General features: G+C 40.8%; 1 protein-coding gene across 1 annotated transcript; it reads right to left on the reverse strand.

Annotated features, from left to right (window-relative positions):
* Positions 1–2,090: 2,090 nt before the first annotated feature.
* Positions 2,091–8,475, reverse strand: LOC140796630 (uncharacterized). Its single transcript, XM_073149703.1, has 2 exons — positions 7,586–8,475; positions 2,091–2,421 (listed from the first exon to the last, which is right to left on the reverse strand). Exon 1 carries the CDS (start codon positions 8,311–8,313, stop codon positions 7,597–7,599), a length of 717 nt encoding a protein of 238 aa, XP_073005804.1. The 5' UTR covers positions 8,314–8,475; the 3' UTR covers positions 2,091–2,421; positions 7,586–7,596.
* Positions 8,476–16,261: the final 7,786 nt, after the last annotated feature.

Below are 16,261 nucleotides of genomic sequence, written 5' to 3' on the forward strand. Positions count from 1 at the left end.
GTGGACAAAAGTAGCAACCACAAGAGCAAGTTGGAATATTCTCACTCTCTCTCACTCTTTTTTTTTCTTTTTTTTTTTATTTTAAAAAAAAATAGTTAGGGTTTTTTCTCGTTAAAATTAGTGCAGAGAATCGGATTAGGTTTTATTTTCAAGTACGATCTTAGTCATAAGATGTGCCGATTAAGATACTAGCGCTCATCCAACAATGCTTCTAGACCGACAAAATGAACTAATTAGTAGAAAAGTTGAGAGAGAGAGAGAGAGTTTAGTTAGGGATAAAATAAAAGTAGGGTCATTTCCAACAGGTTGGTGAAATTCTTCTAAAAAGATGCCGGCCTATATTAAGGGATAGGTCCCACCTCTTGACTCCTTTAGCATCATGTAAAGAATGTTTAGTTGCAACTTATATAGCATAAGGTATGGTAATGTGAATTTCTTGGTCATAGGCTATATATTTGTGGATTGATGGAGATGTGGAATATTTGTAGCTTAGTTACGTACACGACTCTTTCTCATCAGTAAAATAAGAAAAGAAAAGAAAAGAAAAGTAGACGGATCGAAGCAGTGGTTGGTGGTTGTTTCTCCTATGCAAGAGATCTCAAATTAAAGCTCTTGAATGAATGATATCTCCATCGGAGTAGAGTCATAATAGTACGGTGTAAGTTTTTCGAAAAAAAATTTCAAAAAGAAGTATCATTTTCACCTCAAAATGTTCAAAGTGAAGATTAGTCCCTCATTTGATGAATTAAAAGTGGTAAGCGGAGTTCTCATTCGGATAAAGATGGATCTTGAAAAGATGATACTTGTGTAGTAGTAGTCCTTGTCAAAAAGTTTGTTGGTGGATAGGATTAAGTATATCCCTTGAAAAGTCTTGAAGATAAAATTATCAAGGACAAGGCCTCCTCCCAAGTGTCGGAATCAAACAACAACCATATAACCACTGTGTGATATATTTGTCAGAATCTTCTCCCTGCTTTCGTTTTGGATCTTTTCAAAGTAGTTCAAATCGGGAGACTTAATTGGGTTTGGAAGCTGATATTGCCACGATAACTAACTAGAAATGTTCTTATCTCAAATGACACTAGTCTTCATAGATTCTCGTACGAAAGATGCGTAGCTTACCGACCTGGGATCAGCATGGCATGTCTCAGGGTGTGATGGGATGGCACACAAGACAACTTTAATGTCAGGAAAAATAAGTTTCAGGCACTACAAATTGATATAAAGTTATGCTGTTTCTCATAAAATGTGACAGATCTACTTGAATCATACAGCATGTATATTTTTTATTTGAATATATTCTTATATTTTAGATTTTTTTCTTCTTCTTCTTCAAATTGAGAATACTCAAAATCTCTTTGATTTCTCAAATTTGAAGTGTCAGAGATCAAACACCAAAAGATAAAAGGTATCAAAAATGATGAATACTCTCAGTTATCAGATTTATTTGAAGAAAGATCTGTTTAAACCTAAAGACATAAGGGGCAGGCGGAGTGTGAGGAAGTATCTGAGATACCTACCACATATTGATGCTAATAATTCATCGAAAATGATACATACGCAGACCAGAAGAACAATCCATGGATACCCTTCTTAAAATAAATTGAATCATTAAAAGAAATCCAAAATTATGGTATTGGCAATCTGGCAGTAGTCAAAACTGGTTTGGCAATGTTATGACAAGCTCTGATAGATTAGTCCTCTCTACACGTTTAGAACAAGACAATGTCTTATTGAGAAACCCTATCAAATCCATCTTGAAGATACTGCCATAAAGGAATCTAATAGAACCTCAATTGTCTTTTTATTTTTTATTTCTCTTGTTCAATCAGCCCACCATGGCCTAGGACTTCAAAGGTGTCCCTTGAAACTAGAACAAGGGCTGCAGCTATCTCCAAACATCTCTTATGAATTGACATTACTTCTTAAAAAAGGTGGAAAAAGAATATATTCAGTTAAGTTGTCATTGTTCTCCCTCTCTTTTTCTCTCTACAATGTTGCATGCCTTGGAAAACAATCTGCCAAGTTCAGCTTTACACATTAAAGGAAGGGATCAAGTCTTCATCTACCAGATAATTTTAGAAAAAGAATCAATTGAAACATTAGAAAACTTATATTAACTAGCAGATAATTAAAAAGTAAACACATGCCAATGACAACTATACTCTTCTCTTTTGTAAAGAGTCCATTGTCACCTGGAACAATCATCGTGACTATTAATCTTTTTTTCTAAATGGTCTTTAAAGCTAGTACAAAATAATCCTGATGCTTGTTTCCTAGTATAGAGAATGATATTGCATGAGGATACAAGGGAAAAGTATGAACTCCATGTGTAGATATACTATTCTTATTCCTCTCATTACCTGATCCTGAAACTCAAGAACAGCACGAGACCTTCATCTTGACTGGCCAAACTACTTCCTGCAAAAGAGTTCTAAAATGTCAATATGCATATAAGCAAGCCCAAAAGAAGAACACACACACACAAAAGGAACTGAATTTGAAAAAATGAATCAACATACTTTACAACCTATTCATCTCTCTCTATATATAAGGTGAACCAAAATGGCTGGAATATTTACCAAAAATATGGAGAAAAGCAATCTCTGCAATAATGTCAAAAACAAATGTACTTATGCAACAAGAAAAAGGGTGGCTCAATGAAGTAAGAATGACGGGCAATAACACTACATTATAAGAAGAACTATGGTTAAGATCAATCTTTGCTGGAAATTACTTATGCTTGTAACTATGTTTAATGTGAAAAAAGGAAGTATTGCAGCAAGTACATAATATGGGCTTCTCAAATTTGTGTTGGCCGCATGAAAAATTGATCATATCTTAAAACTTGATGATCTACAGAAGTAACACTGCTAGGTTAACGCTGACGCAAAGTCATATCTAGGAGGTAAATTCCCCCAGCATACCATCACTCTCAAGGTGGAATTCAACAACCATACCATCACTCTCAAGGTTGCTCCACCATTAACTTGCTATTATCCTATCCAACCTGCAATCCAGCCATACTTTCTTCCTTCTGTGATGTCCTTATCTTCTACATATCTCAAAGAGGAACTAGTCCTTACATAACAGAATTATTTGTAATTCCAACCACTGTCACACATAGTTGATCATCCAAATCATAGAGCCAAGGATAATTTTCCAGTATATTGCATTAAAATCCTCACTCCTCCCTTTAGGTCCCTTCTCACCAATGAGTCAAAGAAAAATATCATACAATCCTAATTCAAACGGAAAAAAAAAAAGCAAAGCAAAAAATTTATCTTGAATTTGTTTATTCTTTATTTCTTAACAATGTCAAGGAAAAAAGAGAATAACACTAGAGTTATAATGAAGTCATGGAGGGTAGTCAATGCCATATTACATGGACACATGTATCAGTGCAGTTCCTCTTTTACAAAATTAATCTTAAGTCAATTATTTTTAAAATATATTTGTTATTTATGGTGTTTAGGGTTATATTTACATTTTTACAATTGTTTAGAGTTTTATTTGTTTATTGTCATTTATAAGGTTTATATATAGGCCAGCTTTTTACTGCATCGAAGTTAATGAAGAAATAATTTTTTTTTATTTATAAGAGTTTTGTGTGTAAAACCCTAGTTAAGAATGGAGATATGAAACATCATTTCTTGTTCTCCTTTTATCATCATCATTCTTAGACTCCTAACAATCCTGTTGTTTCACATCAGGGTACCTCAGAGTAAAGTGATAACTAAGAAGAGCGTAGATTCAATGAGCCATTACTAGGAGTCTAAGTTCTTATTCGGCTATTTTGCAAGAATCAGTTAGGTATTAAGTAGATTAACAATCATTGCTCAATCTTGATTTTATGTTGTCAACATTTGGTTTAACCTTTTGTTTAGCCTTTCAAAGTAAGAAAATAAAGATTAGTGTAAATCGATGTCAATGTATGTACTAAAATTTTGCACTATTCAACATTTCTTTTGATCCTTGGTGAGTTATTTTCACTTTAAAACACCAAATCCATGTCAAAACTATATAGATGCTTATCTTCAAATTGTACTTTCACAACTTACTAGAGATTCCTGAACTACCAAATTTTGCACAAGTGAAAATTATATACTTATAAATAAATTTGTTGTTCTTCTCTGGTGTATGTTAGAGAAACATCCCTGTATCATTTGGAATGTCACAAGGGAAAACAATTTGTTTATGTAAAAAGAGAAAAAAAAAAAAGATGTCATACTATACGGAAAAAAAAAATTTACATGAACTTTCCCAAGGATGACTTGAAGCAACAAAAGGAAAAAAATAACAATAGTCAATAAGGAAAAAGGCCGGAAGATTACAAATTACTGAAATGGTAGTTCTCTTTGAATCACACACTCATATTTAACCCATCTCCAAGACAACTGACTTAAGCCAAAAATATACCTCCTTCGTACATGACAAATTAGAATCCCCTTGAAAGTGGGAAAAAAATCCGAGAATTTACTAGTTACGGATCTAAATATGCAAAAGATAACCCTGAAGCACAGTCAGGATGACGGAAGAAAAATACTAAGCTTCTGATATTTCCAGATTATCTTAAGAGAAAAGGTTCTGTACAAGGATCTCAAATGCAAGTAAGGCAAGTCAATAAGAAGAGTATCAATTATCTGATTCCATCAAAACAACAAAATGTTTACCAAACAGTATTATGCTACACATATGGATCTTGGTATTCAATGGCGAAATCCAGAAAACAAGTTCAAGATTTAAGGACAGAGAGAAACAAATTCAAGTAAAAGATAAATAGAAATTTTGGAAAGGGAAAGGAGATGAATATTAATATGACACTCAGAATCATGATTTCCAAAATCAGCCGATCCCGATCCTAGTTTGGTCTGGGATTGGCTAGTTTTGACCGAGTCTGCCAAATAAGCTGAAACTATATATATTTTCAAAAATTCAGATTGAATTTAATAGATCTAACTTAGGAAACATTAGTAATTTATATCCTAAACTTTTTTTTCTTTTCAAGTTTTCAGTTTTTACTATTTATCTCTCACACACACTCTTTTTCCATCCCTCATACTTTACCGAGCTCATCCGGTGAGTCTCCGGCTATAACGCACTCTAGTAAACTCAGGTATATATTTTGTTTTAATCTTTTGCCTTTTTTTTCTCATTTCTCTTCTCTCTTTCTTACCCACTCTTTAACTCCCCCTTTTCTTATTGCTGAAAAACACCAATGAAGAGAGAGATCTATCTTCATATCTTCATCTTATTTTTACAGCAGTAATTTATGAGCATAAAAATTTAATAAATTTAGCTCAAAATTTATCATAGTTTTGAGTAAATTTTTTCTTTAGTTTTTAGGCTTTATATGTGAGTAATTTTTATTTTCTTAATTTTCTATTATCTTAAAAACTTTCGTACATTTTTAAATAATATTTATAATTTTTTATAATTATAAGATAACACACTCTGATACAAACACTTGATATGACCGAAACAGTTGAAATTACCAATTCATATCATTTTTTCTAACAGCCAATTCCAATCCTAATACCTTACTTAGGATAACAATTAACTATTAACATGGTAGGTGTGGATCAACATAGGTCAACTTGCATTCGTGTCAAATAGACCTGTAATGGCCCAAAATTAGATATCTAGTTTCAGCATGAAGTGGCACACAAAAACCACATCTTGATATGCTTCTGCCATAGGATATTACGAGACTCCCCTATATCAACTACCAATAGAACAATAGCTTGGTAGATCTATATCAATATAAAGTTGATACTGGATTAATGCTGCTACACATTTTGTTTAGTATTAACACTCATCTTTCATTATTCAATCACATTATGTTTGGAGAACAAATGATAAAATGAAAATACAAAACACATGAGAAAACATGCTTTTGTGTTCCAGTTGGAATTGTCATTGAGATCATAGTCTCACTAGAAACTGATAAACCTTTTAATTGTGGCCAGTCTTAGCCACCATTTTATAAGCCAAAATCCTAAAAATCCATTTGGGAGTGAGAAAGCAACATATTTATTTTGTCCCTCCTGCCCTTTACCTAAAAATAAGGGTAAGAAGAAATTTTATCCATCTTTGAATCTACACCACAATCACGTCAAGATTGATCAACATACCCTACATCATAAAATGATTCATTTATAAAATTGTGACAAATTCTTTCTCATAATATTCATAAGTTATATGAAGTTTCTAGAGTATGAATAGGCTTTTTGGCATTCTCTAAAGAGCGTTCTGCATCCTAATCAAGTTCCCAGATCTTAACAGTGACCAGAAATCATTCGATTATTGGCAATAATAGTTTGTTATTGTATCTGCATGTCCAAAGAGGCAAGAGAACATAACTTTTCAAATTTCAATGTAAAAATCAGTGATAAAAATGAAATCTCTTATTTTCTTATACTAGATGAATAATTTAGAATTTCTGGGAAGAAATCCGGATATGTCAAAGATAAAATATCAATATTGTGCAACTCTGTGGAAGAAATCAACCAGCATCAGAGCATAATAGCTAGCAAAAAGGTAAAATACTAAAAAGTACTCTAGAATTTAGCAAAGCTACAAAATATTGGACGCAGCTCAAAACCTAAGAATTCCAGATTACTGTGTTAAATAACTGTCTGTCTAGTGGAGGAAACATAAACATCATTCACTCATCTCTTTATGAGAACTAGATGCATCTACCCTGAAAACAGCCCAACAAAACAAAGCAAAGTTGTTAACTGTCATGCAGCAAAGCATAAACTAATAAAAAGACACTAGAAATTACCAAATTCTAAAGCTGTTTAGATATGATGAACAGAATTATGTGAAATAAAACAAAGAAGGCTGCCAGTCGTCACTAAAATTTAGATCTAAAGACCATTTTAGCTTCAGACTAACAGAAAAAGAAGGCCTGGAATGGACCTCCAAGTACTAAAACATGAAATTAACCAAATACAACAATAAGAAAACAATAACTAAGAAGAAACCACTAGAGCCAACAATTTGGGGTCAGTAATATGCACACTTTTCTTCCATTCAACTTAATTTAAGTAAATTTCTACATTAAATTAACTAACTAAGTGCTTTCATGTCTTATCTGTAGTGAGAAGAATGTCGTGGTATCTCAGCAGTCAAGTGCACTGCAGAGCGCATACACAGTATATGGGTATTTATGTGGGTGCATGTGTGTCTTTACTTGATAATATCTAGCTAAATAGTGTGGCATTAGGATCTCTTGCTCATGTAAGTGTTGTCTGGCTTGAGCAAAGCTAGGCCCAATATGGATGCAAGCACTGGTTTCTAAAACATTGAATTTTGGTCTTCTCCACTCTCATGAACACCTATTTCAATTTTCAACAAAACCTCTCCTCCTTACCAATGCAATCCGTGGTCTCCTAGCCACATTGAAACCATCTGAATCTGTTCTCCAATAAGTGATTACCTATAAGTGCTCACCCAAATTTGTGTGACTCATCCATTATTTATACTATCTTTTATACAACCCCAACTTTGGGTTATGATGTTTCACAGTCCATCGGTACAGAAACTGAAAGAAGAATGACATGAAACAAAGCAAAAGCACCTTTCTACTCCTCAGTACATCCCGCGGCTGTTGTTGAGAATTGAACTGAGAGTCCCGAGCACCGCAAACGCAAGGAGGGGGCTAACATCGAGGGTATCGAACACCGGGGGTATAATATTGCGGAAGAGGTTGAGGTAGGGGTCGCAGAGGTCACGGATGGCGGAGAGCGGCTGGCGGTCCCAGGGGATGTTGGGAAACCAGCTGAGAAGAACCCGAACCATGAGGACCCCGCTGTAGATGTCAAGCCACTTGGCCATGCCGGAAGCGACGACAGTGAGCGGTGTGTTGAGGTAGCCGGAGGGGCGGTTGCGGAGGGCGGCGAAGAAGAGAGGGCCAACGGCGCAGGCGAGATTGCCGCGGAGGGAGCGCAGCTCCGCGAGCTCTGATGCCGATGGAGCCGCAGCCGCCGCTGCTGCGGCGATCCGGGAGAGGAGGGCGCGGGAGGCGGAGACGACGAGGGCGAGGAGGGAGGACAGGGTGGCGGTGGAGCTGGAGAAAAGAGAGGAGGGAGGAGAAGGGGGAGTGTAGAGGGAAGAGGAGGATGCCCGTACGCCTAGGGTTTTGAAGGAGGAGGGGGAGGGTTTGAGGCGGAGGTGGAGAGGACGAGGGCGAGGGAGAGGGAGGCGCAGGGAAGGGGAGAAGAGAAGAGTGGAACTGGTTTCAGGGTTAGGTTTGGGGTTTCGGCGGAAGAAGGTGGAGGAGGTGGTGGAGGAGACGAGTGAGACCATGGCTATGGTCGTGAGGTAGCTCCGCCTGCTCGGGAGGTTGATTGCGCCGCGCCCGACTGCCCGAGAAAAGAAGGGGAGAAGGGAAAGAGAGGGGGAATGGATAACCGCTGAGGGTTTTATTTATTTATTTATTAAAATGGCAATTTATTACCTCAGAGGAAGGAATGTATTCAAGGAGATACCCAGTGCATCCTTATACACCAAGACTATATAGCTATGCGGATAAAGCATCAACTGAATTGCCTACCTTGTTTCCTTTGGGACAATGGAAGGGGGAAGGGCCTCCATCTCCTGTGCTGGGACACAGTGACGTAGCCACGAAGAGCCAGCGGACTCAGTGTGCGCAAGTTAGACGCTACCAGATGGGGACTGATGGGGAAGCTCGTGTTTCGAGTTTAGACGAAGACGCTTTATGGGTTCAGTTCGTGAAAGCAAAGTATGGAGGCATTTATCCCTGGAAGCAATGCAAAAAGAAAGACACGTCGCAGCTCTGGCGAACCTTGTGCAGGACTGCAGAGGAACTTAGAATGGGTTGTTGTATGCTGATTGGCAACGAACAGGACACGAATGCGGCGGATGACCCATGGATCTCGTCGGTTCCGTGGAGGTGGCAACCACAGGTCATTCACCCAGATCTCATGCAGGAAAAGCTCGTTGGCTGAGCTTTTATAGAGGAGAGAGGTTGATGATTTGGGGGGGGGGGGGTGGAGCTAGTTTGTAGTGTTGCGGCCATTAGGTTAACCGACACCTCCTGTACTAACCAATGGATCTGGTGGCCGCACCACATGGGTTTGCCGAAGGCGGGATCTATCTACAAATTCTTAAATCCCATGAGCAAGGAGCAGAGGCGAGAATGGCGGATTCTCTAGAAACTTCAGGTCGCACAGAGATTTCGACTGTTCTACTAGACGATTATATGGAACAGGTTACCGACAAAAGTAATGATTCACTCCTTTCGGTTAGGATGCGACAACCGTTGTTGCCTCTGTGTGCTGTTTGCCGAGACTAAGGACCACTTGCTGTACAGCTATCGCTTTGCTAAGGAGGTATGGGAGATTATGGCGAGGATGCGACCAACTATAGCAAGGTGGGGGAGCTTTGTGGAACAAGACTAGATTACAGCTTCATGGAGGACTAATGAGAAGGATGGCCTCATGAAGGCGCTGATAGCGACCACGTGCTGGGAAGTTTGAAAGCAACGGAGTAAACAAGCTTTTGATGGGACCAAGGAAGCTGCATGTGTGGTGGCCCAGCAGACAGTCCACATGACCAAAATCTATGCCTACTCCTATGTTAAGGAGCCACAAGGGGTACTAGCGGAAGGGATAGGTTGATCCAAACCAAAGAGAGGGAGGATTAAGTTGAATGTAGATGGGGCCTACAAAGACGGTTTATGCCAAGCAGGCGCGAGAGCCGTTATTCTAGATGAACACGGGAATGTCCTGAAGGTGGCATGGGCTCCGTTTGAGACGATCTCCTACTGGCCTTCGACGTGCATGTGGAGGTGGAGACAGACTCGGAGCAACTGGTGAGGATATTAAGGGAGGAATGTGCTTGCCCATGACAGATTCATAATATTATCCATGAGTGTAAAACCTTAATCAAGGATTTTAATGGGTGTAGTATGTCCCATGTATGTAGAAAGGGTAACGCGACTACTGATTGGGCAGCGAGCCGAGGAATGGGCACCACTTGGACTGTGGTCCTTGAAAGTGGCAAACAAATTCCTCCTGATCTGCAAGTTTTGATTGAGATGGAGGTTTCTTCATCTAGAGTAGTTAATGACAACTGAATAAACTCTTTTTGATCAAAAAAAAATGCCAACCTTGTCATCTGTTTTATCTGGAACTACCGAGGTGCCCTTAAGATGGATGCCCTAGATCGGTGTCGAGATCTCGAAAGGGACTATAAGCTGGATTTTATCTGTTTAGTAGAAACTCATACTAATTAGGCGAAAGGCCTAATAGTAGCTAGACGTTTAGGGAGACATTGGTCTTATTTTGCCATCCCTACTATGAGAGCATCGAGGGGAATAATTGATCTGTGGAGACCTTCTATTGGGTGGGTTGATATGGTGACAAATAGGTGTTATGAAGGGAGCTAAACTCCATGGGTTGTTGCTGGTGATTTAGTTGCTATTCTAGCTGTGGAAGATAAGTAAAAATATGAACCCACAAACCTAGGACCAAAAGCAAAAGCATTCAAAGCTTTTGTGAATGGGGCCGAATTGTGTGATTTGGGGTTTGAAAAGATACCTTTAACCTAGTGCAACAACAAGTCTGGCCCGAACCGCACATGGGTGCAGCTCAATCGGGTGCTAACCAATGTTGAGTGGCTAGATTAATTCAGAATGAACAAGGTGATCCATCTAGATAGACCGGCTCCGAATTGTGCCCTATTATTCTTCACCTTTGCCAAGGATGCTCTATTGTGAGCTCAACCTTTCAAATTTGAAAAACTTTAGATAGAATATGAAGGTTGTCGAGATATCATGGAAAACGTTTAGATGAAGAAGTGCAATGGAGGGCCACTACATGCTTTTGTTCACAAGGTGGGTATCTTATAAAGGATCTCGATAGATTAGAGCAGACGAGCGGTAGGGTATACCAAGCTGCAACTTAGTAAAGCTAAACAAGCTATCAAGGAGTTGGAAGAAGAAGATGTAAACATGGGCTTGAACGATTCAAAAGAGGCAAAGCTAAGAATTCTCTATAATTTTAAAAAGTACTTTGAGCCATCAAGGTGGACTTAAAATGGCTTCATCGACCAAGGCTCCATTGGGTGCAGGAGGGTGATCGCAACACATGCTTTTTCCACCTGACTGCAGCGCTTCGTGCCCAAAGGAATAGGATTGTCAGTATAATGGATCAAGCCAGAGCCTAGGTCGCAGATCAAGCAATGATTGAGATGAGTTTCACTATGCACTATGAGAAGCTGTGGGCCCCCCTAAAGATAGCGGATAGGAATTATGCACTATAGGAGACCCACCACAACTACTTGTCCTCAACAACGTTGAGATAGCATACTAGGTCAAGCTAGTCACAGAGCTCAAGGTCCGGGAGATGGTGTGGAGTTTACTATAGGGCAAGGCCTCCAGGCCCAAACAGGATGCAAGCTAAAGTCTTCACGATGTATTGGACGCCATTGACCCTTCCCTGTGCACGGTAGTGTTGTTTTTTGAGAAGGGGACTCTCTCGGCAAGCTGAGGTTGAACCTTTCTCACGCTAATATCTAAGAAGGAGAATCCGGTGTCGACGAAGAACTACAGAACCATCGCATTATGCAACTCAGCTTATAAAGTAATAGCAAAGTGCTAGTGCGACGACTAAAGCCATTCTTGCCAAAGCTCATTGGGGAGGAGCAAGCAGTTTTGGTTGTAGGAAGGTCAATACATGACAGCACTCTAGCAGAATAAGAGATGGCGCATTCCATCATGCAAAAACTTGGCGAGCCGCTAATGATGATGATTAAGATCGACATGAAAAAGACATATGACCGGCTATCCTGGGAGGCTATGGCTCGCACCTTAAAGCTGATGTTGTTTCCACCTAAATGGAGGGAACGGATTGCAGCTTGCATATGCTCACCGAGGTTCAACATTCTAATCAATGACCAACCGAGTGATTAGATTACACCACATAGAGGATTCCTGCAGGGGGATACACTCTTCCCCTACCTGTTCATTATCTGTTCACAGGTCCTAACGTCGCTATTCAATGAGGAGACGACAAGATAAGGGATGGAAGGCTTCAGCATGGCCAATGGGTAAATAACACAACTATTGTATGCTAACGATCTATTGGTGGTTGCTAGGGCAAATGAGGCGAATGCAAGGGCGCTATAACGTATAATTGATACCTATAAACTGCTCATTAACCAGAAAATTAATGTGGAGAAATTTGAATTATTCCTCTCCATTTGGATGGAAGAATCGACAGAGATTATCTCGCCCAACGTGTTGTTGCTAAAGCTTGCTAAGATGCCTTTCACTTAGGAGTGAAGGTCTCCAGCTACGAAATCCTAGCCCTCAGACACTCGGACTTCATTGATTAAGTCAAGCACAAACTTGCGGTAGGAAGAGGAGCACCCTTTCCATAGCTAGCAGGATTACCTTGGTCTAGGGAGTTCTCACCACCATTCTTATTGGATGGGATTAGGGTGGCTCCCAAACACGATGTTGGACAACGTCATGAAGATTGTGCGCTCTTTCATCTAGGAGAAGGCGGTGAATCGACGTGTGGGTTGGGACACATTATCAAAAGCAAAAAAGGAAGGCAGACTCGGTCTACATTGCTTGCAGACCACTATGAAGGCCCTAATGGGGAAGCATGTGCTCAGCATGCTCCACCAGAAGCAAGTTTCGTGGGTGACTATCATGCTCCACAAGTACGACGAACTGCCGGCATGGTTAGGTGGGGGGGAAGGAGAAAAGAGATTCTTGGATTTAGAGGGGTCTGGTCCGAGATGTATTGGCAATAGGTAGGATACATTAATGTTAATGGAGCCTTGGATCACCGAGCTACCGCTTATTCGTACCCCATGCTACGTGCATGTTGAGCTTCTGGATGAATAGACCAAAGTTAAGTATCTGTTAACCAAATGAAGTTGGAATGTGGAGAAGCTTCAGTGGTGTTTTGGAGAGGGCTTAGCTTTTAAAATATGCATGGTGCACCATGGGGGAAATGAGCTGGACAATTTGTGAGTCTAGGCACTAGATGATGACGACAAAGCTAAGACCAGTCCATCTACAACTACCTACGACAACAAATGATGGAAAATTGCTTGGGTTGGACCAAGCTTTGGAAGTTAAACTTGGCACCGAGGGTCTGGTTCTTTATCTAGAAAATTTTCTAGGGTTGGATACCAATGCGTTTTCTGCATGGCACCGATTGCAGGCTAAATAAAAATTGTGGGCTCTGCAATCTATTCAAAGAGACCATAGAGCATCTATTCTTTAGCTGTCGGTTTGCTAAGGAAGTTTGGAAGGAGGTAGATAGGTACCTTGGTATGGAAGGGAGTCAACATGCTAGGATCAATGAGCACTGGATCCTCTTAGACTGGGACAAAAGGTGGAGACAACAATGCTGAGGTAAAGGCTACCATAGCCACTAGCCTATAGGAGATCTGGAAGGCGCGGAATGGAAGGGTCTTTTGGAGCGAGTAGATCCCGGCCGTGGGTGCTGCAAGGGTGGCAAAGTAGTTGGCAAAGGAATATGGCTGGAACGGGAAGGCCAAGAGCAAGCAAAAGAGGTTGGGACATTATGTTAGGTGGGAGGCGCTGCTAATTGGTTGGATAAAACTTAATACGGACGTGGCTTATGTTGAGCTCAAGTATCAAAGGGGAGCTAGGTATGTTATCTGTCGTGCCGCTGAACAAAGGGGGGTTGAGCTGCATGAACCGGTTCAGCGACCAGGCGGACCCGCCTCCAGTCTGCTCGGCTGGAGTAAAATGCCCTGACGACTCCCTCGGTATGTGCATCCCAGACATGGCTGCCGTGCGCTCTCGTACTAACTCCTCGATGAGCCTCTCTTGTTGTCTGACAAGCTGTCCCAGGGCCTCAATGCTAGCTGAAGCACCGGCTGTTGGTTTATCGACGGGGGCTGGAGCCCGTCCACGACCAGTCACACGAACAGACTGAGCACGTCTAGGCGGCATTCCTGCTAGTTGGTTCAAAGCAGTTTAGCGCTTAATTCACACGTATAGCACAAGTCGTGAGTGACTATATTATTCATTACTCCTAGTTATTCATTGTTATTATTCATTTCCTATGTATTTGAATGATATCTAGGAAGACTTGCCGGGTTTATGGTGAACCTAGGCTCTGATACCAAGTTGAAACACCCAAACCTCCAAATACACGTGTAAACCGCGTGGGTAAATCCCCCCACGTGGTGTATCACATGACCTGTCAGTACAAGGATTTCACAAGGCACACAACAGCACAATTTTACCATAAATAAACTCAATTATAAGAGTCCGGATACAAGTCCATAGGCCACAACAAGCCTTCCAAATATACATCCAAAATACAATGCTAAAGTCCAAGAAAATACAACGTCATCATCACACCCTCGCAGGGGCTTAATACACTAATATACGTACTGGAAAGAAAAGCAGCTACTCCTCGCTACCCGCACCTGCGTCCCCTAGCTCTGAAATAATACCGCCACGAGGTGTGAGCTTACAGCCCAGCGAGTAGGATTCATACAATCTAAATTAATGACATCGCATGTATATATCTAATGTATGCCCATATTTGCTAACGATAACGATATGCTTATTGAAATGACTTACCACAATTTACTAAGTCAATGCAATTGATAAAGATTACCAATCACTATCCTGGAACATGCTAGATCCTAAACGTATTATGATAAGTTCACACAGATATAAAGCTTGAGACAATCTCTTTTCATACACATCTCAATCATAGGTTTTACATATTATGCATAGCAATAAAATAGCAGTTTAGTCATCTCATGTCTACCAAGGCAATAATCATACTTATCATCGCTCACCGAGCTATTCACCACACAGGGTAAATACTCTTAAGAAACAATCATCCATCATCTCATACATCGAGGGGGGATATATACACATCTAGCGGTAATGTCACCTACACGTGTATGGCGACACTATATGTGACCGGTTGTTTGTGGCCATCAGACTCAGGACCCCGGTCGTAAGCCCATATCTCACTCTCTCTAAATCATCACCGCCCTCGGCGGGAGAATCGGGAGCCCTCGGCTCATCAACAGACGTCCTAACCCTGCGTCGTCGGGTACCGCTAGAGATATATCCCCGCCTCACAATCATGTTCTTCTATCATCATAATCTAGTCCTAACTATGCAGTATAACTACCTGAATGCCACACAGGCTTCCCGACCTCAGGTGTAGGCCGCTAATAGTATAGTCATATAAAATACACTCTACTCTTAACCCTGGGCTGAGTGAGTAGGGGTACTGCCTAGTCAGAATTCGACTACTACTAATGATAGGTGGAAGTGGTGCAGTGTTTATGAGTGCATAAAGCATGTTATAGTCATCATGATCATTACATTCTACGTTCACAACAATCATACATCTATGCAATGGTATACCATACCGGACACATGTAAAGCATTATCATACTAATGTTGATGTCACATTAACATTCTCATAATACTATGATGAACAGGTTATAAATAACTACGTATGCAAAAGATATAATAGGGAGTACCAACTGCATGCATTAATACCGACATTTCCTACACAGGTATAATGACTGTAATTATGTTATGCTAGATTTGTATAACTCTACTCGCCTGGGGGGTCTCCACGGTATGGTAAAACTCGTCAGTTAGTCCGGGATCCCAAAATCTTCCTCACGCGGTGTCAATCCTATTAATTCACGCAAGTAAAGTCATTAGCGAACTAAAAGAATTACTTATCTTATTAGCACATTTATGTTTGGTACGAGTCAAGGGTATCCTAGGAATCTTATGTTATCCCAAAATTAAGGATCAGGCTAATCAAAACAGGTGAAAATGATAAACAGGGTTATAGGGTCCAAATGGCCCCAAAATGGGCTAGGCTAGAGGCAAAGGGTAGGCCCAAACCCAACCCACAAAGCAATAGGGCCTTGGTGGGCTGGGGGCCCAGCCACAGCCCACCAAGGTTGGAATAGTGGGCTGCAGATTGCAGCCCACTCCACAATGGGCTAATGGGCTGCAGCCTGCAGCCTACCCGAATCTAAGGCTAGGTGGGCTGCGGCCTGCAGCCCACCCGAGCCTAGGTGGGCTGCGGCCTACAGCTCACCCGAGTCTTGGTGGGCTGCGGCCCGTAGCCCACCCAGACCAGGCTGGTGGGCTGCGGTCTGCAGCCCACCCCAATAGATTAGTGGGCTGCAGTGGTCTGCAGCCCACTAAGGGGGGAAAAATGGGTGGGGGTTTAACCCCCACCCCTCC

This window comes from Typha latifolia, chromosome 10 (assembly GCF_019914945.1).
Source record: "Typha latifolia isolate L0001 chromosome 10, TyphaL0001v2, whole genome shotgun sequence".
In the NCBI taxonomy this organism is placed as follows: domain Eukaryota; kingdom Viridiplantae; phylum Streptophyta; class Magnoliopsida; order Poales; family Typhaceae; genus Typha; species Typha latifolia.

What these genes read in the sequence shown, in the direction of transcription:
- LOC140796630 (XM_073149703.1), bottom strand. Translation starts at nt 8,313, where the DNA reads ATGGTCTCACTCGTCTCCTCCACCACCTCCTCCACCTTCTTCCGCCGA.